The sequence below is a fragment of the Anguilla rostrata genome, chromosome 10, assembly GCF_018555375.3.
Source record: "Anguilla rostrata isolate EN2019 chromosome 10, ASM1855537v3, whole genome shotgun sequence".
NCBI classification, from domain to species: Eukaryota; Metazoa; Chordata; class Actinopteri; order Anguilliformes; family Anguillidae; genus Anguilla; species Anguilla rostrata.
Genome location: NC_057942.1, coordinates 12,352,154 through 12,379,583, shown reverse-complemented (window position 1 = coordinate 12,379,583; position 27,430 = coordinate 12,352,154). Strand labels below are relative to the sequence as shown.

The window sequence follows — 27,430 nt, the reverse complement described above, 5'->3', positions numbered from 1 at the left end:
GAGAGGTAGGGTGAGCGATTCACTGAGGGGAGTGGACAGAGGGTGAGAGAGGCTGAGGATTGGCCAGCGTAGAGAGGAGGGGGGCGGAGATCGGGCGTGTACCTGCTGAGAGGGCGTGGACAGGGCTGCGATGAGCTTGCCCACGATGGGCTTGACTTTGGGGTCGCTCTTGTCCAAATGCTTGGCCAGCGAGCCCATGAGGATGACCACGCTCTGGCGGACCGAGTCGTAGGTGGCGTCCTGGGGAGCGTCCTTCAGGAACTCCTCAAACACGGGCAGCAGGGAGCTCACGTTGTCCTGAAACACAAAATGTAGCCATTTACTACACCCCTACTGGAGCATACTACACCCCTACTGGAGCATACTACACCCCTACTGCAGCATACTACACCCCTACTGGAGCATACTACACCTCTACTGGAGCATACTGCATCCCTACTGGAGCATACTGCATCCCTACTGGAGCATACTACACCCCTACTGGAGCATACTGCACCCCTACAGGAGCATACTACACCCCTACTGGAGCATACTGCACCCCTACTGGAGCATACTGCATCCCTACTGGAGCATACTGCACCCCTACTGGAGCATACTGCATCCCTATGGAGCATACACACCCTACTGGAGCATACTGATCCTACTGCAGCATACTACACCTCTACTGGAGCATACTGCATCCCTACTGGAGCATACTGCACCCCTACTGGAGCATACTGCATCCCTACTGGAGCATACTACACCCCTACTGGAGCATACTGCATCCCTACTGCAGCATACTACCCCTATGGAGCATACTACACCCTATGGAGCATTACTACACCCTACTTGAGCATAGAGCTATACACCTATGGAGCATACTACACCCCTACTGGAGCATACTACAACCCCACTGGAGCATACTGCACCCCTACTGGAGCAAGGGCGTGGATGCTTGTGTGCGAGTTTCACAAGCAAGCCAGCTTCACAGACACAAGGCTTAAAATGACATGGTACTGTACATTTACATATGCAGTAAAATCAGCAGTGTGGAGGCGGGGCTGGGGGCAGTGTGGAGGCGGGGCAGGGGTAGTGGAGAGGCGGGCCAGGGGCAGGGGCAGTGTGGAGGCGGGGCTGGGGGCAGTGTGGAGGCAGGGCAGGGGTAGTGGAGAGGTGGGCCAGGGGCAGTGTGAAGGCGGGCCAGGGGCAGAGGAGGCGTGTCCTACCTTGCCGTGGGTGTTGAGGGCGGACAGCGCAGCGTCCAGCATGCAGCGCCGCACCTCAGGGTGCCGGTCGTTCAGGGCGTCGGGGACGAAGAACAGGAAGAGGGGCGTGACCTCAGACTCGTCCAGGTACTGGGACAGCTTGTTCAGCGCCAGGGCGATGCCACACCTGCAAACAGAGGGCACTCAAAGATGACTAAAACTGAAGGGTCGCATTAAACTGCGAAATTTCAGACTGGGTTGTATTATAACAAAAGGAGAATACAAAAACAGTAAGAAAAACCCTTAAAGAGATGACAAATTTTGTTTGTTTGAATGTTTGTATTCCACAGAAGTTTAGGTACTGCATGTAATCACTGCTATATTATAAATTTGCCCTAAAATATTTTCTAATTTTCAAATCACTTGCATTGATTTCCAGAGCAATTTATTACCAACAATATATAATACAATACGTTTTACTTCATTTCTTTCCTTCCTTCTCAACATGTGAAAATTTTAAACTTATTACTTATTGACTCAGCAGATGTAGGCAACATCCATCAAGCCAGCAACAGCACTCAAACAGTGCACTTACCACCGAGCAGCTCTGGTATGGCAGCTGTGCATAAAATGACCCAAACAGGGTAGTGTTGTGGGGCTCGCTATTCACGAGGCGTGTGGACACTTCACAGCATCAGACACCATTATGGATAATGGATTACGTGCTGAAGTGACAGCTTTGTGAACACCACAGTGTTTGTGCTCCCCCTCAATTCAAACAAAAAATGCTGGATTGCTGTAGATAAATATATATCGCAAACTTAGTGTTTTAATTATGCACCAGCATCTTAAAAACCATCAACTCCACTTCAAAATAATGAAATGTGTAACTTAACATCAACACAATTAGCACCCTGCAAGCACTTAGCCGGGCAGCAACCATACTTATCACTGATTAATATTGTGAGTCATCCCTCACTACTGATCATTTCTAAAGCACACATCAGTCCACCTTTCATCAGTGCAGAATAGCTCTTAGCATTTACCTGGCTTCCCACTGGTCGGGCGGGGCTTCTGAAATGACTCGTCCCAGGGCATCCAGAACAGGAGGGGGCCTCTGCCAAAGCAAAAAAGCACAAACTGTCACAAACTGAAGGATGCAGTACCTGCTTGTCTCTTAAAATGGGCACACATGTACGTATCACGTCTGCGCAGTAGAATTCAGCAGAAAATACCAAAAGAACGAGAGGAACAGAGCAGTAAGGATAAAAGCGGTCCTCAGCCGACCTTCAGGCCCGTAATGGTGAGTGCATCGGTGGCTGTGCCCCGGGGCTGCTGGGATACTCACGTAGAGCTTCTGGTGGTAGAGCTGGGTGAGCTGGCCGAGCGCGGCGGGCGCCTGGCCACGGTACTGGCTGACGGCGCTGGACAGGGCCTCGGCCCCGGCGGAGCGCACCGCCTCCTCGTGGTGCGTCACGTCCCCGATCAGCAGCGCGCACAGCTCCGGCACCAGCTCCAGGCACAGGGACTCCCACAGCCTGCGGGACGGGGGGGGGAGGAGCCGCGCGGTCACCCGCGGTTACACAGCGGCACGGTCACCCGCGGTTACACAGCGGCACGGTCACCCGCGGCTACGAGCTAGAACTACACGGCACCAGCTCCAGGACACAGGGTACCCACAGTCCGTGGTAGGCGGGCGAGGCAGGCCCCGCGGCTACGCAGAGAGCCGCGGTCACCGCGGTACGGCAGGCAGAGACCGCGGTCACCCGTTCGGCAGGCAGAGCCACGGTCACCCGCGGCTACGGCAGGGCTAGAGACCGCGGTCACCCACGGTTACGGCAGGGCTAGAGACCGTCACCGGTACGCAGGCTAGAGACACAGTCACACGGCAGGGAGGCTACGGTAACGCAACCCTGTATGCTCACTTCAGCGCACTGGGCTCAGCTACAGTACTGCTAACTAGGTACGGTGAAATGCTACATAGGATGGAATGAAAGCTATGGCTAGCCTAGCTGCATGTAACTTGGGCCAAATGCACTCCTGAACCCATGGAGGAAGTTATAGCATAGGACAGGTTTGAGACTGGCCAGTCTGGATTGGGAGTGAAGGTAAAAATGGAACTGATAAAAAGATGATCTTAATGAAAAGCAGAACACATAAAACTGGTAAGTATTGCTCGTGCGTGTATGAAGCAGGCAGACCTGGGTCAAATACGTGTTTGTTTCAAATTCAGAATTTTCGGTGCTCTATTGATCTTGCCTGGTGTAATTGAGACTGCCAGTATGACCAGAAGGAGGGGTTTTGCACTTTTTGAGAGTCTTTCATTGGTTGGAATACACTTTCATTGGAATACACCAGACAAGATCACTAAAGCGTAGAAAAGTATTAGAATCTAAAAAGAAATGCGTATTTGCCGCAGGTCTGAAAGCAGGTTTGGTTCTCCCCCCGGTCCCGCCAGGCGCCACTCACTTCTCGGCCAGCGCCCGGCCCTCCTCCTCCACGTCGAAGCGCGCCACCCACAGCCTGCGCAGCACGCTGAGGCCGCTGGCGTCCACGGGGTCCGTGGGCAGCGCCAGCTCCAGCTCCAACAGCCCCTGTGGGGGGGGAGGAGAGCAAGAGGGTTTTTTCCGAAACTTAGCTTCACTTATAACAGCCTCCGTCACAGAAAAAAAACAAAACCGCCCTCTCCAAACAGCTCACCCTCAGGGCGGCGTCCCGCACGGAGAAGCAGGGGGCCAGCAGCGCCTCCAGCAGGACGTCGATCTCCGGCTGCTCCGCCAGGGCGCACCCGGGATTGCCCCCCGCGCTGGCGCACAGGTCGGTGAGGCAGCGAGAGGCCAGGACCTGAGGCAAACACACCATGCCTTACTGCAGAGAACGGGCCGACCGCTCAGCACATCCAGGGACTACAATACACACCATAATAATCAACAACACCATGCCTTACTGCAGAGAAGGGGCCGACCGCTCAGCACATCCAGGGACTACAATACACACCATAATAATCAACAACACCATGCCTGGGGGACCTAATGAGTCTTTTTTAAAGGTATTGACAGACAAAACTTTTTCCAAGTTCCCATAACTACAATATTTCCTAAATAACAAGCATATACACATATATGTGTACAATATAGAGGCGTTTCTCAAATAAGCTAAGCCGTTATTTTTTTACCCTGTCAGTGATGGGTGGCCAAGCTGTCGCAGGCTGTCACAGTTCTTGATAGATCTGAAATTTTTTGCTTTCCCATGGTAGGCCACATTTGGCCACCGGCTAGCTTAGCTAGCACGATAGCCCTGCTATAAACCGAGATGCATGCGCACACATTACAGCACGTGTGCTAGGCGCCATTCCAGTACCTGCAGGCGGGGGGCGCCGGTGGAAATGACTCTGGTGAGCAGCAGCAGCATGTTGACGCGAGGGAGCAGCTCTGGGCCGTGCTGACGGAGACGAGGCAGACAGAGAGAGCGTTTAGCTCAGGGGATCAGCGCAGGAACAAAGGGCTCAGTTTTGGGGGCGGTGGGGGGCGTACCTCGTCGATGAGCACGTCGGGGTTGTCGCCCTGGGCGCGGAGCTGAGCGTGCTCGTTGATGACCAGCAGGGCCTGGACCAGCATGGCCTCGGCCTCCTCGCCGGTGCCGGGCGGCTGGTTGAGCACGGCGTGCAGCAGGGGGAAGCAGAAGGAGAAGGCGGGGGCCGAGAGGGGCCGGACGTCTGCCACGGGGGGGAGGGAGGGAGGGAGAGAGAGAGAGAGAGAGAGAGAGAGAGAGAGAGAGGGAGGGAGAGAGAGAGAGTTCAGCCAAACATGCTGCCTGACCATTTCCCGCTTCCTCCTGCCTCTGCCTCCAGGGACGGCCTCTCAGTCTCTGTGCTTGTGAATATTTATGAGGGGACCCACCCACAACATTCCAATTCTTATTGATTGACAGCCACCAAGATTCTACACTTACTGTAATATCAATGAGAGCTCTGGAACTCATGGTCCCACAACCAATTAATATTTGTCACTTGTTGCCATACAGCAGGGCAGAACTTTAAACACCAGGCACGGAAAGAACAATATCCCATGAGTCACGGCCGTTAAAACCCATAATCTGGGTTTGTTTGTTGTTACTAACTTCCTACACGTCACGCCCGCTCGTTTCGCCACTGAGCACGCTCAGTCCGCGTGCTGTGTTCAGGCAGCCGCGGCGGCACTCACCGGCCTTGCTCTCGCGCTGCGGCACGGTGTGGGCGTGCAGCAGCTGGACGGTGCGCTGGGTGGCCACGCCCAGGTCCTCCTCGTCCCACGCCGGGTCCAGGCCGCACTCGGGCTTCAGCAGACGCAGGGTCACCTGACCCACCAGCACACCTGAGCACAGGGCAGTGAGGGGAAGGGCCAGCCACTCATTAAACGCTTTAGAGTTACAACATGCTAATGCTACATGTTTCTGACCCCTCGTCTTCCACAGATATTGTGTTACATTGAATTCGTGTGTAAATGATTGTATATACGCACACTCATTTTTATATATATGTAAAAAGTAATTGCAGTGTTATTACACAGCTTAAAACCTAATCTTCCCAGTGACCTGAATAAGTAATATTTCATTTCTTTTATGTAGGCCCGAGAGAGGGAAAAAAACGCAAGTGCGGAGGAGAAAAACAGGTAGAACAAGGGAAAGAAGGGAGGAGAGCGAGGGAAGGGAACAGAGAGAGAGAGCCCAGGGCGAGACCGGGTTCGGGACGGGCTCCGGGCGCGCTCAGTGCGTACCCAGGTGGCGCAGCTCCGGGGGCATGAGGCAGACCCCGATGTCCAGGAAGAGCTGGCACAGGCGCGGGGCGGCCAGGGGCGACTGCAGCAGCGGCATGGTCACCTGCAGCACCCCGGGCAGCTGCCAGGACAGGCGCTGGGGCCTGCGGCTCAACAGCGCCTCCAGCAGGCCGACCGCGCGCTGCACCTCCGAGTCCAGCTGAGGGGGGAGGAGACAAGGACCGTTACTGATCAACACTGGTCATGTGATCTCTGCAGGTGGGGGAGGGGAAGGGAAGAACAGAACGGTAGTTCGGAAAATGAGCTACAGCCACCCTGGCTCCCCTTAACCCCTTAACCGTGGAACCCATTTCTGAAATAAGCTGCATTTGAAATGAAATATAGAGCGGAAGGTGTCTATGTATGTGTATTTACTACACTGGTTGTGTGTGTGTGTTTGTGTGTGTGTGTGTGCGCAAGTGCGTGAGTGAGTGTGTGAGCACGTGTGCGAGTGTGTGTGTGTGAGCACGTGTGTGTGTGTGTGTAACAGTACAGCACTACAGTGTGCCGATAGGTGCAGTCGTACCCCCAGCAGTCTCTTGCGGATGGCGCCCTCCTTCTCAAGCTGGTTCTGCATCAGCTCCTTCTGTTTGCTGGTCAGCTGCAGCTCCTCTTTGATTCCTTTCTTCTTCTTAATCTCCTGAAATAAAGCCAGGCACGCAAACACATAGCTGGTTCAGCTAGGCCTCATCAGGGCCTCAAAGACCGTCTATACGCACCAGATGGTCAGCTCTCTGTACTTAACACTGAAGATTTGGTCTGTCCGTGAATATCAAAGATTTTTAATTTGCTGCTTCACTTTAGGACCTCACTGCACCTTAATGGCAAAACAGAAGCCGGTTGATAGAGCACTGAGAATAAACGTACGCGAGGACAGAAGAAATGCTGAAGATAAGCAGCTGGATTTAACATGAAGCACCTATGACTTCACCGCATCAGGGCGGTGCAGAGCTGGAGAGAGAGAGAGAGAGAGGACTGGAGGAGGGGGGGGGCCTCACCTGCTGGAGCTCCAGCTCGATGATCTGCTCTTTGAAGGAGTAGGCCTTGTTCTCCCTCTTCAGGTTGCCTATCTTTGTGCTCTCCTGCTGGGCACTGCAGGGAGGGGGGCCAAGCAGGAACAGCCATGAGAGGCAGAACAGCTATTTTTGATTGCGATTGGTAGACGCCATTAAGGGTTCATTTGACACAACTGCACAAACAGAGTTAAGGCAGGTGTGATATATGTGCTATTTTGCACTTATGCGTTTGAGAATAAAAAAATGTGCACCAATGTGAGTAATAAAAAAAGGTATTACTTTAAGTGCAGTGTGTGGGGCTTTTTGCAACGTAAGTTACTTCTACAGCCCTATGCATCTGCCTAATTGGCATTTTACCAGGCTCGGCGAGTTTAGCAATCCCTTGTGAGAAATATGCACGTTCGAAACTTTGTACTGGATGCAAAATTCAACCGTACAGAACCATGCCAACTAAATTAACATAAAATACCATCCATGCGACTTCTAGAACATTCCAAAGATCCTGCAAGCACTTTTACTTATTTTCCCCCCTTTCGTAGGGCGTGCCGTACCTCTGGATGATGCTCTTGTCGTACAGCTCGCCCTCGGGCGTGAGCATGATGGCGTACTCCTCGCGGGTCACCTGATTCAGGGCGGGGTTCCTCAGCCACTCCGTCACGCGCTCGGTCACGCGTGGGAGGAGCTTGCAGGGGGAGAGCACGGACAGGGCGGCCACAGCGTTGCGCACCGCCTGCAGGACACCGGAGGAACAGCACTTCCATTATTACTGTTGAGTCAGAGCACTGTGCTGCTGAAACAGGCTGACTCCAGTTCCTCATCCATCAGGAGTGACAGGCCGAGGTTACCCTGGTGACCGAAAACCTCACTCTGGGGAAAAGCCGTACCACCAGCTTATGTGAACACGGTGTGTGTGTGGGCGTGTGCATGTGTCAGTTTGTGAGTGTTTGTGTGTGTGTGTGTGTGTGTGTGTGCGTGCGGGTGTGCATGTGTCAGTTTGTGAGAGTGTGTGTTTGTGTGTGTGTGTGTGGGTGTGTGTGCATGTGTCAGTTTGTGAGAGTGTGTGTTTGTGTGTTTGTGTGTGTGTGTGTGTGTGTGTGTGTGTGTGTGTGTAAGGCTGTCCCTCTGACCTGATTGTCGCAGTTGTCGTCCAGCAGACGGGGCAGGATTGTGTCGAGGTGCTTGTCGATGAAGTCTGTGGCGTCCAGGTTCATGGACGACAGCAGAACCGGCCATAAGCCCAGCCGAGCAGCTTCTACACGGTGAGGGAGGAAGAGAAACAGAGGCTCTCAGCACAGACTGGCATTCTGTGTTAAAACCTGAGACTCGCTAGCAAACTGGGGTACAGACAGACGACAAACTGCTAGTACACAGAGGTACAGACAGACAAACCCAGACAGACAAACCACAAGTATACTGGGGCACAGACAGACATACAAACTGCTAGTATACAGGGGTACAGACAGACGGACAGACTGCCAGCATACAGGGATACAGACAGACGAACAGACTGCTTGTATCCAGCGGTACAGACAGACAGACAGATGGACAGAGTGCTAGTGTACAGGGGTGCAGACAGACAGACAGATGGACAGACGGCTAGTGTACAGGGGTGTAGACACAGACAGACCTATGGAGGGGTGGTGGGCCATGACGAGGACCTCGAGGGCCAGGCGCTCGGCCTCGGCCGCGTCGTTCTGCTGGCCCACCACGGAGCAGATGACGCAGAGCGCCTCCTTCAGGACGCGCGGGGGAGCGTAGGCCCGGCCCAGCTCCGTCAGCTCCCCCGCCTCCGACAGCAGCTGCTCCGGGGGCAACACCTGGGTAAAGGGGGGGGGGGGGGGTGGAGAAGAACAGCTGCTAAAGGAAAGGCCCTTTAAACATAAACCCAAATAGGAGGTTTATCTGCATTAGCAAGCATCAGCTAGAAAAAACTAATCTAAAGATACCCCAAAAAAAATACCTAGCCCATCCGTCATATATATATATATATATATATACTGCCTAATTTTCACCAGGCAACACCACAATTTGTTGGTTTGTACAGCAGTGTGCCCACAAAAGCAGTTTAGGTGCGAGATGTTCAAAATAAAATGATGTAATAGGCCGTATATTCATGCCTGTGTCTCCCTCACCTACTGACCTGACGGTATCTCTTACCCCTTCTGACCTGGCGGTATCTCTCACCTTGTGCGCGTTGATGACGGACCGCAGTTCTCCCAGAAGGCTAAGCGCCAGGCTGGACCCTCCCAGCGAGGAGAGCAGCTTCCTGACGGTGAGCTGCGCCTGTTTCCGCACGCGCCAGCTCCGTGACAACAGCACCACCACCACAGCGTGGTGGTACATCCTGACACACAAGAGACAAACGCGTTTTGGCAGTCTTTCTATACAAACTCACCAACTGAAAGTTTAAAACAGATAAAGACAGATCCACAGCACAGAGGTAAGAAGCTACACAGCACACACGCACAATGTTCACACACACACACACACTCACTGTGACTTGGAGCTGGTGAGCCGTTGGGAATGATCCAGGAAGAGCCTCTCACATAGCTGCAATACTGTACACAGGGCTGGAGAGAGAAGAGAGACATGAGTCACCTCACACAAGTGTGTGTGTGTGTGTGTGTGTATATATGCGTCTGTCTGTGTGTGTGTGTGTGTATATATGTGTCTGTGTGTGTGTATGTGTGTGTGTGTGTGCATGTGTGTCTGTCTGTCTGTGTGTGTGTTTGTGCGTGCGTGTGTGTGTATATGTGTCTGTGTGTGTGTGTGTATATGTGTCTGTGTGTGTGTGTGCGCATGTGTGTATGTCCCACCTTCTTCGCTGGCCTGAGAGAGGAACTTCTCTGTGGTGAAAAGCGGTTTCTTCTCATCCAGAATCAGATTCCACAGGACAGCCGCCTTCGCCTCTGGAACCCAACCACACATCTCAGCAGTCAGCAACCGCACACACATTACACATAAAACACAGCTAAATCCCCAGAACCCTCACTCACCCATCTGGGGGTCCAACAGGGACAGGCGACACAGCATGACAGAGGCCGCCACGCCCTCAGCCAGCAGAGCATGCTGGGAGTTCTGCGCAGCTGCCTTCTCTACAGTCTGTATCAGGAGGGGGATGAGATCGCAAGCCTGTCCCAGAGTATCACCTGTAGAGATTGAGAGGATGAAAAAGTCACAATTTAAATATAGTTACTATTAGTTCAAAATGACTGACTGACTCAGTAACTGATTGACCAACTCAGTGACAGCAGGCCTCTGACTGACCTCTGAAGGCGCCCAGTATGGCCTGCAGGTAGGCGTGGCGCACGAGCGAGGTGGAGACCTTCAGGCTGAAGGCCTTCTTCAGCCAGTCCAGCAGGGGGCGCGGCACCTCCGCGGTGAGCCTCCCGCTCCACTGGGACAGCATCGCCACGGCGTGCACCAGGGTCCCCTCGTGCACTGCGGAGGAGGGAGGGGCGACCCGAACGTGAGCGCGGCGAGGAAAAAACTGAGCCAATCACACACTCCGCCACTGCACCTTACCACCTGCTCCAAGAGCCACGACCCCAGAACATAACGAGCACGACTACAGCCAATGAGATTCAGCAAAGCCCCCCCATTCCATCGCAGGGACAGGAAGCGGGAGGGGCGGGAGGAAGAGTGTGAAACGCTACCTTCCTGCTGCAGGTAGGGGATGAAGAGCACGGTGACGGCGGAGCTGAGGGCCTGGCTGGAGGTGCCCGACACGGCGTGGTGACTGCAGCTGCCGATCCCTGCCGAGGACAAGCAGCCGCGCGGTTACCAGAGCGCTCAGCCTGAACACACACACACAGACCTTAACGCTCCCGCAGGGGCCAGTGTGACAAAGCAGGATGACTGAGTTAGCTGGATGACTGTGCCAAGGAAAACCCAGAACCATCCCAAATCGGGAACATGGACTCAAGCAAAATGAGCCGTTCCAGGTTTTACTTGGTGCAGTTATTCAGGAAACTCAGTAATCCCGCTTCAATAAGCAGGCCCCAGAGCTCTTTGTTCAGCTCCATACAGACTGCTGTTTGGCACCAAAATAACTCTGCGGTTATATACTGCTGCTCAGGCCTATTTCTATTTGGCTGTGCGTTTTACTGTGTGTTACACTGAAAGATAACTGATCATCCCTGATTATGCTAAACCAATTATTAGACAGGATACAAAGATTCTTATCACTGCTTTCCCGCTTTATGCTCAATCATAATGCTACTGTTTGTGTCATGCCTATGGCCTTCCTGCTGTGAATAAGAACACTGTTCAAACCAAGTAAATCAACGGTCATAAAAACAGGCCCTCAAAGATCAGTTGGAAAAAGCAGACACTGTACCTGACAGCACGCTCATCTTCTGGGCAAATCCTGTGAGCTTCCCCTCCGACCCTGCAACAGCAAACTATTTCAGGGCCAAAGGGAACATCGACTGCATAGAGAGATCATTGCTGCATTACACAGAGTGGATGTGTAGGGAGAGGTCTGGGCTTCGTCAGGCCGCGGACTCCCTGCGATGGCCCTGTCAGTGCCCCGCGTCTGCAGGACGCAGCAGTACGTTTCACTCCCGATAAAAACAGACCGAAACACCGTCAGCATGTGCACCCCGTGCAGCGGGGTCAAAGGTCGGACTTTGGGGCGGTTCAGTACATCTGCCAAGTCTGTGGGGGAAAAAACCTGCACTGGTGTGGAGGTGTGGGGTGAGGAGGAGGGGGTGACCTCTGACCTCCGAGGATGCCGAAGAGGTGCGTGACGAGGTCCTGCACGGCGCTGGGGTCGCTGCACTGCTGGGCCAGGTTCTGCAGGGCCTGCACGGCCAGCTCCATCAGCTGGGGGTTATTGGCCTTCAGCTGGCCTGAAACGCAGAGCAGCCCGGGTCAGGTTCCCACACGCTCAACGCTACGTCAACACACGCGCTCTCTCACACACACGCCCGCATTAGGGAATGATTCACTTACTGGCAATGCCCTTCCCAATATCCATGGCGTACTGGCTGAGGTCAAGGGTCACGGCCACCAGCAGGCAGGAAACGGCTGAAGGGACAGAGGGACGGACGTCACTCAGTAGGTGAGGAACACCGGGTCATGATACAGTGGAACAACCGAACACGTAAGCAACAACATGAAACGTAAAGAGCGGGTACACGGGGGGTTTCTGCAGCTTTCCAGATAGCAGTCTGACTGTTGAACACGGTGAGAGTGTGTGTGCATATGTATGCATGAGTATGTGTGTGTGTGTGTATGCGTGCACGTACAGTGAGCACCATAATTCATTGGACAGTGACACATTTTTGGTTATTTTGGTTCTGTACTCTAGCACTTTGAGTTTGAAAGGATACAATGACAATGAGGTTGAAGTGCAGACTGTCAGCTTTAATTTGAGGGTATTTTCATACATAGGCGTGTGTGCATATGTACGCATGATTATGTGTGTGTGTGTGCATGTGTGTGCATGTAACTGTGTTTATGCATGTGTGTGTATCCATGCGTGTATGTGTGTGCATGTGTGTGTATCCGTGCGTGTATGTGTGTGCATGAGTGAGTGAGTGATTGTGTGTGTGTGCATGAAGTGAGTGAGCGAGTGTGTGCGCGACTGAGTGTGTGTGCGTGAGTGAGTGTGTGTGTGTACATGCATGATTGTGTGTGTGTGTGTGTATATGCATGAGTGTGTGTGTGTGTGTGTGTATGCATGAGTGTGTGTGTGTGTATGCATGAGTGTGTGTGTGTGTGTGTATATGCATGTGGGGTGGTGATCATGAGTGTGTGTGTGTGTGTGTGTGTGTGTGTGTGTGTGTGTGTGTATGTGTAGTGTGGGGTGGTGTGGTAGTGTGAGTGTGTGTGTGCGTGTGTGTGTGTATATGCGTGAGTGTGCGTGAGTGTGTGTGTGTATGCGAGAGACTCACTCTGCATGGAGTTCTCCGGGCTGCGTAGCATGGCCTTCTGCAGGGCAGGCAGCAGCTGCTCCTTGAACTCGGGGTGGGAGACGTGCCGCAGAACAGAGCCGCTCCTCTCCTGCAGACACAACCCAGCTTCAGTACAGCCCACTTCACCAGCACAGCCTACCGCTGGAACATCTCTGACACAGTCAGCGTGCCTGCGTTTAAGCACGGCTCTGCCTGTGCTGGCTCGGCAGTGCAGACTCACCAGGATGTGCTGGTGTGGTCTGCTCTTGCTCATAAGGACAGACTTCAGGTACAGCTCTAGCATTGCACTCTGGGAACAGAAAACAAATAAACATAGCATCAGACAGTAAAGATGTTTGTGAATAGACAGACAGATAGATAGATAGTTGACGTTATTAATCCCTGGAGGGAAATTCAATTGTCATAGCAGCCAGATACAATGTGCTGGGTGGGGGCTTTTGTGAATTAGGGGTGCTTGTGGTAGTGTGCCTGTGTGCATGTACATAAGTGAGAGGGCATATCCTGCCATTGTCGGGCTTACCTTGTGTTTGTCGATGGTTTTCATGTCTTTCTGTGTCGTACAGAAGTCCACACACACGCCCAGCAGGGCCAGTGAGCAGGGGCTCTGGTCCAGACTGAGCAGGGTGCTCATGTATTCATCTGCCAGGCCTGCGTTCTGGAGAAACAACACAATTCTGAATTTATCAGAGCTCCCAAGCCCACAGCTGCTCTGTTTGACTCTCCACATTAGAGAGGTAGTTCATTTTACGCCGAGGCCAATAGAAAACAAACACTAAAACTGAAACATTATCTTTAAAAACTCTAGAAAGTGAGCTATCCCTTTAAGGGGCTGCAGAGCAGGGTGCTGGATGCTCCTGTACCCAGGGTGCAGCATGTCCAGTCCTGTATGGACCCACACAAGAGAACTTTCTCTTTTATTTGCCCTAAAGCCTGACGCTACAGCACGCTCACCTCTTTCCACAGCTGGTTGAGACTCTTGAGGACCGACGCGATAGCGGTACGTTGGGCACCCCCCACCACTTCTGCCAGCAACAGGCTCTGAACCTCCACCTGTGTGTGTGTGTGTGTGTGTGTGAGAGAGAGAGAAATAGAAAGGGAGAGGGAGAGAGAGAAGAATACATTTCTTATTGTAACAACCCTGGGGCATTTACACACCTCTACTTCTGACTGATCAACTAACTCTGGTCCCAAACTATATGCACATCAGATTCATTGTACTCATCTTGGCTCTATTACAGAAGTTACTAACCATGAAAAATAAAGTAAAAAACATTTCTTGCTAACTGGAGAAACGTGTACATTCCTAACATCCTAAAGCCAATTGTCAATATTTGGATGGAAAAAGAGAAAGAGCAAAGAGAGAGAGAGAGACAGAGAGAGAATGTGTACTTTGTTGAGCACTCCTCCATGAGATGTGCTTTTCACTCACCAGTTTCTTCCAGTTGGGCCCCTCCCGGGTCTCAGGGGTGGGGAAGACAGAGCGCACCAGCAGGCAGGTCCAGGACATGGCCATGGACGCCGCGGAGCCCGTGCTCTTACTGACCACGGGGAAAGGGAGGACATTTAAAATAAACACAGTGCTAAAAGCCCTGAATCCACAAAAGCGCACGCTGGTTGAATTACGACCCAGACTGCCCTGACTGTGCCAGTTTTACTGGGGGCTCAAATGCACTGAAAGCAAAGAGAACAATGTCATGAATCACTGGAAAGAGCAACGCTGCAGCCTCGCGCCTCCCTACCTGGGAACTCCGCTCTTGCTGACAACCCCGCTGTTGAGAAGCGCATGCAGGAGGCTGGTTGCCATGATGACGGGCTGGGAACCTGCCAGCAGGCCAATAACGGAGTGCATCGCCCTGCGGGACGCCGCATCTCTGCGAGAGAGAGGCAGGAGAGGCTGCGCTAGACTCCATACGCAATATGCCACGCACTCACGGAAAATACCAGCTTATACAAGACCATTTATAATGAAGGCCTGGTACATATACAGACGGTTTCATTCCTGTGTGCCATCTGTACTGTAAATGACCAGTGAGGGCTCAGAACCACACAGTCCCATCAATTCATCTTTTTAGAAGGAAAATAACAAAAACAAAGCACAACCAATCAATCTCATTCAGCATCAATTACAGTCCAGCTGGACTTGTCTCCTGTGCCAGGAGAACATGAAGCATTGAGAAATAAACTACTGTTCCATAATTTACAATCTGAAAAAACAGGAAACCCAATATCACAGCCTGTGTTAAAAGCCCTTAACAAGACCGAACGTGATGATGAAATATACGAACAACAATCTGAGGAATATCTTCAAAAATAAGCACATAACCATGTAAAATCAATGCTAGAATGCTTAGGAAATCAGAAATTGTTTGGGGCCCAAAAATAACAGCAAGAATTCCAGTGGCCATCTCTGCCTACTGACCTGTATCTGTGAAGAGTGAGGCAGAACAGCTTGCACAGGCCCTTGATGGCAGGCTCTGGCAGTTCTGCAGGTACAGAAAACACATCACCAACAGCAAAAGACACAGACATCCCAATGTTCTCCATCTTTTTCATTCAGTAACGAACATACCAAAGCCAATGTGGATCAAGTGATCTATCTAGCAACAGTTTCTCAAAAATACAGCATGTGAATCTCAGGTATAGCCCATTTGCATTAAAGCTAAAAAAACAACAAAAAAATGCTGCTCATATATGACTAATGCGCTAGTGTTAAGTTTCCTACACTACTAGGACTCATTTTAGAGTCTATTCTTGTAGATTCTGACACTTACCTTTTCCACTGACACACTCTTTCAGGTCATCTAGTATCTGTCTTCGTTCTCTCAAGCTAGCTGTGGTCACTTTCACAGCGAATCTCTTCAGGGTCTCTGAAACCTGAATAGGACAAGCGGATGGAATCCAAACATGCATTCAGGGCAGCGTCAAAAAAAAGTCTGATTCTGAGCCAAAGTATGCAAGGTCACCTAATTATTGATATGGTGACACATGCCATCAAATTCACTTTCTAGGTAATCTAGGAACTGGGCTGACTAGCAAGTTGAGTGATATGGGTATCCTAGGTAATTTCTTCATCAATAAATGAAACTTAAAATAATTTATGTACTTGTGAGTACAACATTGCTATTAATGAGGAATCAGAAATCATGTATGGGGTAGTGAGTTTCCCAAGTGGACAGACAACGCTAGCTAGTCAGTTAGTACCTGACAAAAGTTTTCAGTTACGTAAACTAGTGCGAGCTGGCTACCTTAGCAACATACTCAAACCAACACCTGGCCAGCAACCAAACTATATAGTTACCAGAGGAAAAGTTCACAGCCAATTCATGCGGAGCATCAAAACGTAATTTCATTACAATACACCGATTTTAGCTTGCAAGATACAGAAACACACTTCACTAGTGACAGCTGCTATGACTGACAAAATAATTATTCCAACACTTTAATGTCTAACTAGATCGGGCTAACATTAGCCATCTTGCTGACGGTGCTTAAACATTCTAATGTTAGTAATAAAGACATGTTCACATCCACATCGTCCTAGCTAAGTCAGATACCGGGAAAACGGATTTGTTTACCACTTAGGAAATCTCAAAGCAATCTTCTTCGAGCATATACTTAAAATGTTAAATATGCTACTGTTAGCGTTGCTAATACTGCAAAGCACCCCCTCCTTGCTTTCTCACTCTCCTGCCTGTACTAAATAACTAGCTAGCCTAAAAGCTAACAAGTTTAGCTTCTTTAGATTTTATTCATGTTTAGTTGTGAATGTTGTATTTAAAAATTTGATATTTAACTAGCCATCCTTATTCGTCAGAATATAGCGGTAAGAGTATTCGCAGGAAATATGTGGTTAATTCAACATGGAAAAAATATTTTTAAGTTTAATCACACAGACCTGCGTGTCCGCTGCCATCTTGCCGGCCCCGATCTAGGAAGAGTTTTGGGAAACCTCTTCCGGATCATTTCATTATGACCACGTGTTGCTAACTTGCTAAATATCTCTTGCGGATGGGACGTAAAACGTGAATCTTTGGAGTACGTCCCTGTTTCACGAAGCAGCAGTATTCATTTAGCTGAATAAGTGCACGGAGTAAAACCTAAAGAACCCCCCCCAAAATCTGGAATATTGACTTTAGTAAAAAAAAAGCTGTTCCAGGTTTTACTCAGCGCAATCATCCAGCTGAACCAGGGATTTACTGAGCGATGTCATCTAGCGAACTCAGTTACCCAGTTTCGTGAAATAGCTCCCAGTTTTGAGATTACTTGCTCTGCTAACTTATTCTGGCAATTTAAATACAAGAATATTTTAGTAATTTAAGGCCAATGGTTAGAGGTCTCGTCCCATTACTTCATTTTCCAATGAAGCCTAATCCACAAATCAGACAGAGCATACATCTGGGACATGAATATGGTTAAAGTATTGATTGTATTGATTGAAAGTACATATACAAATGTAGTTTGGGAATTTCCACTCATGGGTACCAGTGGCACCTAAGTAGGGTCGGCAACAGCAGCCCAGTTCTCTTAACACCACGTCATAGTTTATCCAAGGTTGGAAGGATTTAAGGTAGTTTACTAAAGTAAAATAAACCTGATTTTTTCGGCCTAAAATAAAGGCTCTATGTGAATCACAAAGTGGATGCACCATTACACTGTCTGGGTTCCAAGACCTAGGGTATAGCACAAAAGTCTGGGTCCTGTGCCAATTCAGTCTCTGATGGGACATCTTGAAAATATTGAGCCTACCCCCCCCCATCCCCAACTTGGGTAGTCAGTTCCACTATTCTCACCATGACACCCCTGCCCAAGACATGCCCCGAAACCTTGCAAGGAATGTTGGGATATACTTAAACGCACACATCAATTTCAGTTTTAAACAGTATTTCTTTTTATTGAGGCCAAGAGGTCACAGATGATTCAGTTTAGTCGAACAGTCCGAAGCCCATGTCGTCGTCGGATTCTTCGGACTCCTCCTTCACTTCCTCCTTGGCTGCAGCGGGAGCAGCTGCTGTCTCAGTAGCCTCAGCCACGGGGGCAGCCACAGCGAATGCAGTGGGGTCAGCCAGGAAGGCCTTCACCTGCAAGGACAGGGACAGATTTCATAGTTTGCGCTTTTAAAATTGATAAACACTGCAGGTCTCACAGATCTTTATACCAAGGGAATGGGCTGATAAGCGAACCATTCATATTTAAATCAGTGCATCTGCACAGCATTTAAAAAAAAAAAAAAAAGATTGGAGGTGTCATGGGAACTGTAGTCTATACATTTAACCTGCAGGTGTGCATGACAATCGTGACTAACAGAACCACACTTAGTGCCAATTTGAGGCATTTGGATTGTCTGAGACCAAGCGTCCCTGTAAGCTGTTGAGATGCAGGCAGACAGGGATAGTAGGAAACAGGTTGTTTTGTGCAGGGGGAACGACAGTGCAGCACCAATCAGCTGCTCTGTAACTTAACCTGCAAGGGGGGTTTACTCCTTTCTCAGTGTTCAGTTTGGTTTAGAGATGCCACTTCCTTATTTGTAATCAGCAGTCAAAGTACTGTATTATCAAATAAAAATGTAGATTAATTATGCAGGTCCAACAGGAAATGACACTCATACCTTGTCAGCCAGGGGGAAGGAGATTTCAGTCTCCACAGCAACAGCAAGGACCCTCTTGTAGCCATTGATGATGGAGTGGGGGATGGAGGCAAGAGTAGGGTATCCAATCTCCAGACACACACTGGCGATATTCCTCACACCCTGTAAGAGAGCATCAGTGAGGCTGACGAGTTGGGAAACTGTACACTAATCCGGGCCACACCATTACAGCGACATCATCTAGGGGGTGTCTGAGACCAAGCGTCCCTGTAAGCCGGTGAGATGCAGGCAGACAGGGATAGTAGGAGACAGGTTGTTTTGTGCAGGGGGAACGACAGCACAGCACCAATCAGCTGCTCTGTAACTTAACCTGCCGTTACACAATCTCCATCCAGACCAAGGACAGAACAAATGCCACCAATCAGTTGTCCAACCCCAAAAATATCCCTCCCCCTTCATACACTCAGGATAACATTCAAAACAGTATCTACAGATGGTGTGACTGAACAGAGTTAAGTCTACACTGCACTGGCAGGGCTCTGTTGGAGGTAGTGCTACCCCTTCCATTTCATTATACGCAACCTACAGTTGTTCCAAGAAAGGACAAACGCCATGAAGCACCATATACACTCAATGCTAATCACACACCTTTCCCATGGCTTCCTATACTCATAGTGTCAAGAAGTCCTTGATTCTGCAAACGTATCCCACGTTAAGTGACGAGTAAGGGGAACGTGGCTCACCTCCAGGAACCTCAGCTGCAGAGCCTCCTCGGTGATGTCCAGGACCTCGGGGCTGTAGACGCTGCCGTTGTCGTACACCTGCTGGATGATGAGCCCGTAGGAGAAGGGCGAGATGTTCAGCATGTTGAGCAGAGTGGCCTCGCTGGCGCCCACCTTGTCTCCGGTCTTAATGAGCTGCACATCGCTCTGTACAGAAGGGGAAGAGGAATGCTTCAGTTAGTTCACTAATTTACATGTGTGAATACCACCTTATTCTACAGAAACCACAAAAAGTACATCAATTGAACACCTCAGACCTATACCAAAAAAATAATTAACTGCTTTGTGAACGTTTTCAGCCCTGACAATGGCGGTTGTCAAAGACCAGCTTTCGTTTCATCTCACCAAGATTTCAATGGTTCCTCTGGAGATCTTGGTGGTGATGCCCAAGGCCTGGAAGAAGGAGGTCTTCTCAGGACCGAGCCCAGTGTTCTGAGCTGGCACGGTGACGTCGCAGGGGGCAATGGCACCGGCACGGGCTGCAGCTGGCACCTGGGGAAGGGGGCACAGAGGAGTTAAGAGGGGTGGACAAACCGTGGCCCGCACAATGCCAGCACAATTCAACACACATACAGTCATGCCTAATGCAGGTGCCTTACGATGCATAGGAACATTCACTAATGAGCTGAACAGTTACATTCAACAGGAAAGGGCAATGGCCTGTGGGCCTTTCATCCATTCACCAGTAGCTCACCTTATTGGCCAACAGCAAGTCCCGGACCTGAGTCAGGTCCTCCTTGGTGAACACGAAGCCCACATTCCCACGGATGTGGGGCAGGAGTCTGGGGTCAGACGAGAAACCTTCACGTCATACACACGTATGCATACAGCTCTTCGCAATCAACAACACACGCAAATGTCTGAGACCAAGCGTCCCTGTAAGCTGTTGAGGTTCAGGCAGACAGGGATAGTAGGAGACAGGTTTATGTTTGCAGGGGGAACGACAGTGCAGCACCAATCAGCTGTTCTGTAACTTAACCTGCACACAGAATTGTAGAAACTGCTATGCCAGGTATTACTCAAATCTGGCCCTCAATGTCAGTAAGTCTTCTCTTCTACATGATAATCCAGTCCAATATTGTCACCAACTGGTCAGACTCACCTGGTGCATCAGGTTAGAGGTGAGGAATGAAAATCTGCAGTACTACTAACCCCAAGATCCAGACTTAAGTATCCCCTGAGCTATGGCCACAGGACGTGCCACTTTGATTTGGTTTTAATTGATACCAAAATTAGCACTGGTGTACATATTTTACACTTACTTCTCCAGAGCGGGGTTGTTCTCCAGATGGCCACGGATGGCCTTGCGCATCATGGTGTTCTTGCCCATCAGCACCACAGCCTTTGCACGCAGGGAGAGGCGGATGGTCTGCATCTGCTTGGAGCCCACATTGTCGGCCCCCACAATGAAGCACTTGGGGTACTCATCCAAGAGTTGCTAGGATTACAAAACGAGGAAATTGTGATTCTGCATTTCTCCAAAAAGGTGTACAAAATTGCAAAAAAAAAAAAAACAAATCTCCCCTTCCCCTCATACACTGCATAATCTTACAGCTCCCCACTGGACAGACTGACAACTAACCTTACATATTCCAGCCTTTGATGGGCATACAGCAGATCATAGCAAAGTACTGTTATACATATTAACAAGGTGGCAAAAAATACAAAAACCCAGAATAATTGGACACTCATGCGAGCACTCGGCCACTGGCTGGGGACCCGAGTTGTTTAAAATGACTTACGATGATTTTCATAAAATAGTTGGACTTCCACGTGGCCCTGTCTTCCCTGGGCATCTTTGCAGTGCTTCCAAGGATCGCTACAAAGCTGGTTTAAAGACAAGGTGGTAACTGTGGAAAAAGAAGACGAGCGCATTAGGGTGCGACCTGCACGATAACTACATGCACTTGCAACTACCAAATCAACCTGGTGAAGTGTTGAGTGCGGGATAACTGCATCTAGCCGGCATAGCTAGCTACCGTTACAGCACTAAGGGCTAAAGCTAGCAATTTCATTAGCATCTCCAAGTCAACAAAAGAAATCGGGTTAAAAAGATCGATGCAGATCATTCAGCTATACAGCTAAAACGGCCGAATGTAAGGTGCCGTCCATTGTACGCTAATTGGAGTTATTTCAGCCACGACCAATTAGCTCACACGTGGCGCGGCTAAGCTATTTCTCGCAAATAACGTCATTCGGCTAGCGCACCGACTTGTAGGCCCCGGCAGCATGGCGCATTAACAGCCGGCCGTTATTAAATCACTATGCGGCGTACAATGCCTATAGTAGCACATAACAAAGATAACATTAATATTTCAGAATACTGTTTTGTCAAAGAAATACCAGTAAATATCGCTAATTGATCGAAAAAGAGACGTATTGACTCAGAGAGAACTGCCGCAACGTACCTCACGATAAGGGTCGTGAAAGAAAGAGGAAATACTCAGCCCTGAGCAAAGTACTTATACCGCAGTGTATTCCGCCAGAACAGCCAATCACAGACACAGGGCTCCAAGGGGGCGGCTGAGTGGTTATTGGCTCGCGGTTGCGTCAATCCTTTCGCAGCGTGAAGATTAATAGATTTGTGCACATTAATGATGCTTAATAAACTACAAACGTATTTTGCAAGAATTAGTATTTTATTTTAAAACAAGTCATATCCTAATCCCAAGACATAACAGTGACCAATATCGCTAACATTCTTGGAAAATGAAGTTCATGCACTTTATTTGTGCATTTATTATTTTAATCATTAGATATCTTAAAGCATAATGGCTTAAATTTAAGATTAAGCCATACGTAGCCCGCCTGTGTACAAATATTTACATTCTTGAGTTTTCATATTCATTTGACATTCACGTCACGCAATAATCTAGCCAATATTTTACTGGCCCATAATAAAATTGCCTACACAAGTCGATTAAAGCCTAAGAATGCATTATTCATAATAAAGTCAAGTACCCTTTAACAACCAAACCTGGATATGGTTTGACGTTTGAAGGTTTAAGGTTACGAATGAAAATGCTACCACCACGATACAATTGTTGTAGGCCTATGTATTTTGATCTTCATCTAACCAGTCTTACCCCCAAGCGATTCAGAAAAATAAAACGAGAAAAAAAACCTTGCTTTAATCCTAGCTCAACAAACTAAACTGTGAACTGAAGGAGGAAAATGGGCGGTAGCATTGCTACTTCTATAGTCGATGCAAGATAATTTTAAAAACGCAAATTGAATGTGTAATCTCAACGAGGACATCATTTGCAAGCAGGATGAACCGAGAAGCACTGTGAGTAACATTATTTTAAATCGAAACACTTCAAGCTTCCAATAAATAGGCCTAGTTCAAAAAACGTATTCCACAGTGAACATACCGGCACCTTCTCACCCAAGGTCTCCTTCAGTTTCTCTCCAGAAGTCATAAAAATGACAGAATAAAGCAGATAGACAACTACACACACAGGGTACCAAAAAGGGATTTTTTTTATTGGTGTAATCACATGGCATGAAATGGATCAGAAATCCAAGTTCAGAGACCAAGAAAAAAAAATTAAGGCTGTTACATTTGATTCGTTGAGAGGAGAAATAATAATAACAATAATAATAATTTCAGAAAAAAATCATGTGCAGATGGAAAAAAAATAGTCTTATGAAGTTCCCTTTGGTTAAATGAAGAGATAATCTGATATGATTTAGATGTAAACACCAATTAAATGGCAAGGTTTAATTAGAACCCACAAAGTACAGGGAGAATCAGGACAAAAGAAAACTTAAAACAACTGGTTGTTAGATCCAAAAGAAAAGGTTCCAGAGAATTAAACAATAAGGCTCCTACAGCATCAGAATATTAAAATATAGAAAACCCTAAAAGACCAACCAGTGTAAAACAGCGCTTGCATAACAGAGACAGCAGAGAAACTGCTGGCAAACACTTCCTCACTTCCTCACTTAGTCACTCACTCACGTCTGTAGTCCTCAAAAGCCACCTTCCTTAAATCAAGCTTTCGTCTTGGCGCACTTCTTACCAAACTGAAACAGAATGATGAACACTAAACTTACTACCTTCACATTTGTTTGCATAGCCCCTGAGGTGGTATAAATAACACTCCGGAGTGATGACCGATCGTTCCATTGGATGTCTCTCCACACGCTCACACGCAAACCCATGTGAATGTACAAACTCACATGGGCACGCGTGCACATGCACAAAATAATGACATCAATACTGATTACAGTTGAAGCGGGATGACCAAAAACAAATCAAAAGAGGGTGGCCCTGAATTTTAGGACAATTTCCATACCCTACAGTGCCACGCCTGTGTTCTTTTAGTAGACACTGAAGAACTTTTAAAAAATCCAGAACAGATGTATCATGGCTGCCACTACCTACCTTTTACATCATAATAGCTACACCAATCCACTTCCAGGAGGTAATGGAAAGCTGCACCATAAAAAACTGCACAGTGTAAAAGACATTGCATTGAAATTTTGGCACAAGCACTGATTTTTACTTTGAAAATAAATGCAAGGAAATACAATACAAAGGGATTCATTTACAGCAATATATTTTCCCAAGACTTGTTTGAAAAATCAGGAAAACAAAATGAACACGACTCATTTGTTTACTTTTTAAAGAACTAATAAAATAAAATAATATCCAATATATGCAAATACATAATTTTACGAGTGAAAGCAGAAAAAAGCACAAGCCTCCATATTCATATTTCTTTAGCCAGCCAAATGTCTTCATCAGTTTTTTTCAGATGTGCTTTTTTTCTTCAATTTGTCTGACTAGAAAGTTTGGCATGCTCAGTACACATCATACACAAACCGTTTGTCCAATGTAACATATTAATACCTTCATATAGGCTGATATCAGAAGTTTTATCCCTCCCAAATGTCCATCATAGGCCTCCATGGGTTAGAGTGTTTGCATCCACATGCATCTGCATGTGTCAATGCCTGCTGCTTGAACACTGTTACGAATTTCAATGTGGACCTGTGTCAATTTACTGTACATTGATATTAGCGTTAGTCTAAAAACCTTGCCTGTAACCATGCCAATATTTACTTGATAATCATGGCAACGCTTGTCTCTACATTTAAAACAAAAGGACCATTGCAAAAAATCTCTCCCCATAGAAAGCCCAAATTAAAATTAAGACGTGCACAAGAGATACATTTCTTGGCAAACAAAGATGAATTGTTACAACACAAAAGAAAAAAAAAAACATTTAAAAATGCATAGTTTAAAAGAACAGCAGTTTTGAGACCGCTCCAGTATAGCCTTATGTTGCCATGGAGATACTGGGACAGAAAATCCAAACATTTGACAAATCCAATTCACGAAGTCAAAAAGTAAAATGTCTTTGGAGAAACATTGTACAGTGATGTCACAATCATCTTCATGGCAACAAGTCTTTCCAGAAGATACAACTGAGGTTCCAATTCACATCAGCTTATGTGAATCAACTAGAGTGGTTCTCCTTTAGATATAAAACACACATATGCCTTTATATAGCCATAACAAAAAGGAAACAATTTATTTCAAAGGTTTCTGTGCGAAAAATTCAGGATGTACACCAAAAAAAACTTGATGAGAAAGAAGGATTGATTTCATCAGACAGGCAATTTTTGCTATAAAGCAGAAGAGAGCTTACTTTCTGCCTTCTTTGAGAGAGGGGAGGAAAAGAAAGAAAAAAAACAAGTGAGAGAAAATTTTCACATTTTGACTTGCTGTGCACCCCAGAACACACGGAACTGTGCTGTCACGTGGTCAGAAAGGCCAGTGCACAGCTGCACAGTGGTGATGCTCAGAGCACAGAACTACAACAGCGCCTGAGCCGCTGGTGTCCCTGGAATTCCGCTCCAGTGATGTCATCAAGGGATCGACACATTGAAGAATTCTGCCCTTTTTACTGCTGGCTGTTTATTACCTGAACACCCATTTTGTGCTCCATTGGAAAAGGACAGCAGTTTCCAAACAAGAGCAAATGGTAAGTAGTCATACATTTCCTTTGCTTGCATGTTAAACAAAAAGGATCTGTGTAAAAGCATGGCAAATATCTACACGTACTCAGCTTGGTAGAAAAAAATGTGTGTACGTTTTGCACTTTTTTTTATTGTAAGCGTTTCCATAAATGTGAAAAATTCCATAGGAAAAGTTTACAAAAATATCACGTCACTGTGTCGACCATATTTAGCTGTAAAATGTAAATGCAGTAAAAATGTACACTGGTTTGAAAAGACAGAAAGACACAGCATCTGGTGCTCAACTGCTCATGTACTGTGCTTTCTTTAGGAGCAGAGAAAGACGCCCTATATGTGCAAAATGTGGCGGCAGAACGGTAGTTCCTGCTCAGTGTGTGTGTGTGTGTGTGTGTGTGTTTACGAGATCAGCTACTCAGATGACACCCCGTGTGCTTCCCAAGAATAAAAATACAACCGGTTCCTGATCACTGACCTGTTACCAAGTCCACGCTAAAAATAATCAGATCTCATATTAGATAAATATATTTTTTCCTCTTCGTGTAAAGATTTACCGAGACACCAAATAAGCGACACTAATCTCTCAAAGATTCTGTCCAATGACTGTGTTGGACTGCATCACATTGGTCATGTGATTAAGGGGAGGAGGTTCACACGATTTAAAAACAAAAATGATCATTGTTCACACAGGTCAACTGAGCCATGCTCTGAACACATGATTCTGAAAGGCTTCCAAAACACACACTCAACCAGTGAGCAGCAACCTCCAAGGTTTCTAATGAATACTCTTTCATGTATCTACAACGCGCAATATTTCTCCAGTAATCACAAAGCAAAACTCATTTGGCTTCCTTAAAAATTCCCACTCTTCTGTCGTTCCGCCTGCACTTTCCGCCCCAGCCAATCACGTGCTTGGGGCAGGCAGAGGTGCGCCAACAAATGAAATCCGAGCCACAAACAAGACGCGCACAAATTTATCCACTGTCACGCTCTACCCCTCTCCCCATGGTGGTCTGCGCACACATAAATGTGCAAATGTACACACGCACACACACACACTCTAGCATGTGTATTTACACATGCAAACATGCACGAATACATGTGCGTGCACGCACACACAACCATACATAAAATTACAAACATTCACACACACAAAAGAGACAAACAACAACATTCCTCGTTGTGACTGAACTGAGCTAAGACACCACCTCACCACCAGTGGATGTTAGAGCACGCGCACAGAGGGATAGAAACACGCCTGCCCCAATACAGCTGCAGCACCCAAGTTGCGCGCTGAAGAGCTTTGACGCTGAGCAGCTGCTGGACAAGTAGGGCTGGAACTTCTTGGCCTCCGTGAAGGGCCGTTTGTGAGCTGCTTGCAGCCGAAGGCGCAGACAAAGGCTCGGTGACTCGCCTGTGGTAGTGCAGCCCGGTAGGGCTCTGTCATGCCGGAAGCAAGCGCCGCAGGCGCTGTGGTAGCACCTGCGTAGGCAGCCCTACACGTGCTCAGAAGCACCGCCGTCACACACAGGGGTAAGCACCGCGCACGCGCACGTCCACACACGCACAGGCAAGCACGCGCACGTCCACACACGCACAGGCAAGCACGCGCACGCACGCACACACACGCGCGCACACACACACAGAAACACACAACACCACAGGACAACATCGCACAGAGCACCACACACACACACACACACACACACAGCACACAAGACACACATACACACAGAGGCACACACACACACACACACAGGTGAGAGAGGGAAAGAGAGAACATCTATTACACTGTGCTTTCAGTAGATTTCAGCTGTTGTCCTCTTTTAAAACCACTGTAATTCTCCTTTTATAGTACTGCTTTAGTATCGTGACATATACCCATCTCTTCAGACTGCATCTCAATTCCTCCACCATTTCTCTTTTAGCACTTTAATCCTCTTTTTTTTTCTTTTCAGAGCCCGTGGTTCTTTTAATGTGGTGTACTGTTTGTATTACTCTGGCTCTTGTTTCCATTACTAGTTTAAAGTTCAATGAGGTAGTTGACAAGTTGTTAACGGAAACCTGAAACTACACTTGTTGCACTTGCCACCTCTGTTGAGGCTATGTTTCCACCTTGCACTGCATCCTTAGCACTTTTGTTTGCACGGTAAATCACTCTG

At 48.2% G+C, this 27,430-nt stretch overlaps 3 protein-coding genes and 1 non-coding gene across 6 annotated transcripts in view; all 4 read right to left on the bottom strand.

Annotated features, from left to right (window-relative positions):
* The window catches only part of gcn1 (GCN1 activator of EIF2AK4), a 31,642-nt gene extending 14,679 nt beyond the window's left edge, over positions 1-16,963 (bottom strand). Inside the window, exons 1-33 of the mRNA XM_064354173.1 lie at positions 16,810-16,963; positions 15,686-15,788; positions 15,334-15,397; positions 14,654-14,785; positions 14,344-14,452; positions 13,866-13,964; positions 13,435-13,569; positions 13,135-13,203; positions 12,894-13,002; positions 11,950-12,024; positions 11,718-11,846; positions 11,333-11,383; positions 10,650-10,748; positions 10,261-10,434; positions 9,990-10,142; positions 9,810-9,902; positions 9,488-9,563; positions 9,178-9,337; positions 8,621-8,810; positions 8,121-8,245; positions 7,545-7,723; positions 6,976-7,069; positions 6,504-6,617; positions 5,939-6,137; positions 5,387-5,536; positions 4,718-4,899; positions 4,545-4,625; positions 3,885-4,028; positions 3,654-3,778; positions 2,533-2,722; positions 2,231-2,301; positions 1,206-1,371; positions 103-297 (exon numbers count right to left, since the gene is read on the bottom strand). Of these exons, the coding sequence (XP_064210243.1) occupies positions 103-297; positions 1,206-1,371; positions 2,231-2,301; positions 2,533-2,722; positions 3,654-3,778; positions 3,885-4,028; positions 4,545-4,625; positions 4,718-4,899; positions 5,387-5,536; positions 5,939-6,137; positions 6,504-6,617; positions 6,976-7,069; positions 7,545-7,723; positions 8,121-8,245; positions 8,621-8,810; positions 9,178-9,337; positions 9,488-9,563; positions 9,810-9,902; positions 9,990-10,142; positions 10,261-10,434; positions 10,650-10,748; positions 11,333-11,383; positions 11,718-11,846; positions 11,950-12,024; positions 12,894-13,002; positions 13,135-13,203; positions 13,435-13,569; positions 13,866-13,964; positions 14,344-14,452; positions 14,654-14,785; positions 15,334-15,397; positions 15,686-15,788; positions 16,810-16,827 (4,053 nt within the window). The 5' untranslated portion in view covers positions 16,828-16,963. The remainder of the gene's footprint in view (positions 1-102; positions 298-1,205; positions 1,372-2,230; positions 2,302-2,532; positions 2,723-3,653; positions 3,779-3,884; positions 4,029-4,544; positions 4,626-4,717; positions 4,900-5,386; positions 5,537-5,938; positions 6,138-6,503; positions 6,618-6,975; positions 7,070-7,544; positions 7,724-8,120; positions 8,246-8,620; positions 8,811-9,177; positions 9,338-9,487; positions 9,564-9,809; positions 9,903-9,989; positions 10,143-10,260; positions 10,435-10,649; positions 10,749-11,332; positions 11,384-11,717; positions 11,847-11,949; positions 12,025-12,893; positions 13,003-13,134; positions 13,204-13,434; positions 13,570-13,865; positions 13,965-14,343; positions 14,453-14,653; positions 14,786-15,333; positions 15,398-15,685; positions 15,789-16,809) is intronic.
* Positions 16,964-17,778: 815 nt separating this feature from the next.
* On the bottom strand, positions 17,779-21,825 carry rplp0 (ribosomal protein, large, P0). The gene is made up of 8 exons (XM_064354172.1): positions 21,689-21,825; positions 21,023-21,130; positions 20,543-20,718; positions 19,975-20,062; positions 19,626-19,772; positions 19,242-19,427; positions 18,520-18,660; positions 17,779-17,992 (listed from the first exon to the last, which is right to left on the bottom strand). Exons 2-8 carry the CDS (start codon positions 21,074-21,076, stop codon positions 17,837-17,839), a joined length of 948 nt encoding a protein of 315 aa, XP_064210242.1. The 5' UTR covers positions 21,077-21,130; positions 21,689-21,825; the 3' UTR covers positions 17,779-17,836.
* LOC135233818 (small nucleolar RNA SNORA63) lies at positions 18,252-18,380 on the bottom strand. Its single transcript, XR_010323952.1, has one exon. It is a non-coding gene; the product is annotated as a small nucleolar RNA SNORA63 (small nucleolar RNA).
* A 5,224-nt stretch (positions 21,826-27,049) lies between the features above and the next one.
* The window catches only part of pxnb (paxillin b), a 36,176-nt gene continuing 35,795 nt past the window's right edge, over positions 27,050-27,430 (bottom strand). Inside the window, exon 13 of one of the 3 annotated variants that reach the window (XM_064354166.1) lies at positions 27,050-27,430. This exon is cut by the window's right edge and continues 440 nt beyond it. The gene's annotated coding sequence lies outside the window, so the exon portion shown is untranslated. The other 2 variants (XM_064354167.1, XM_064354168.1) reach the window with 2 other exon arrangements.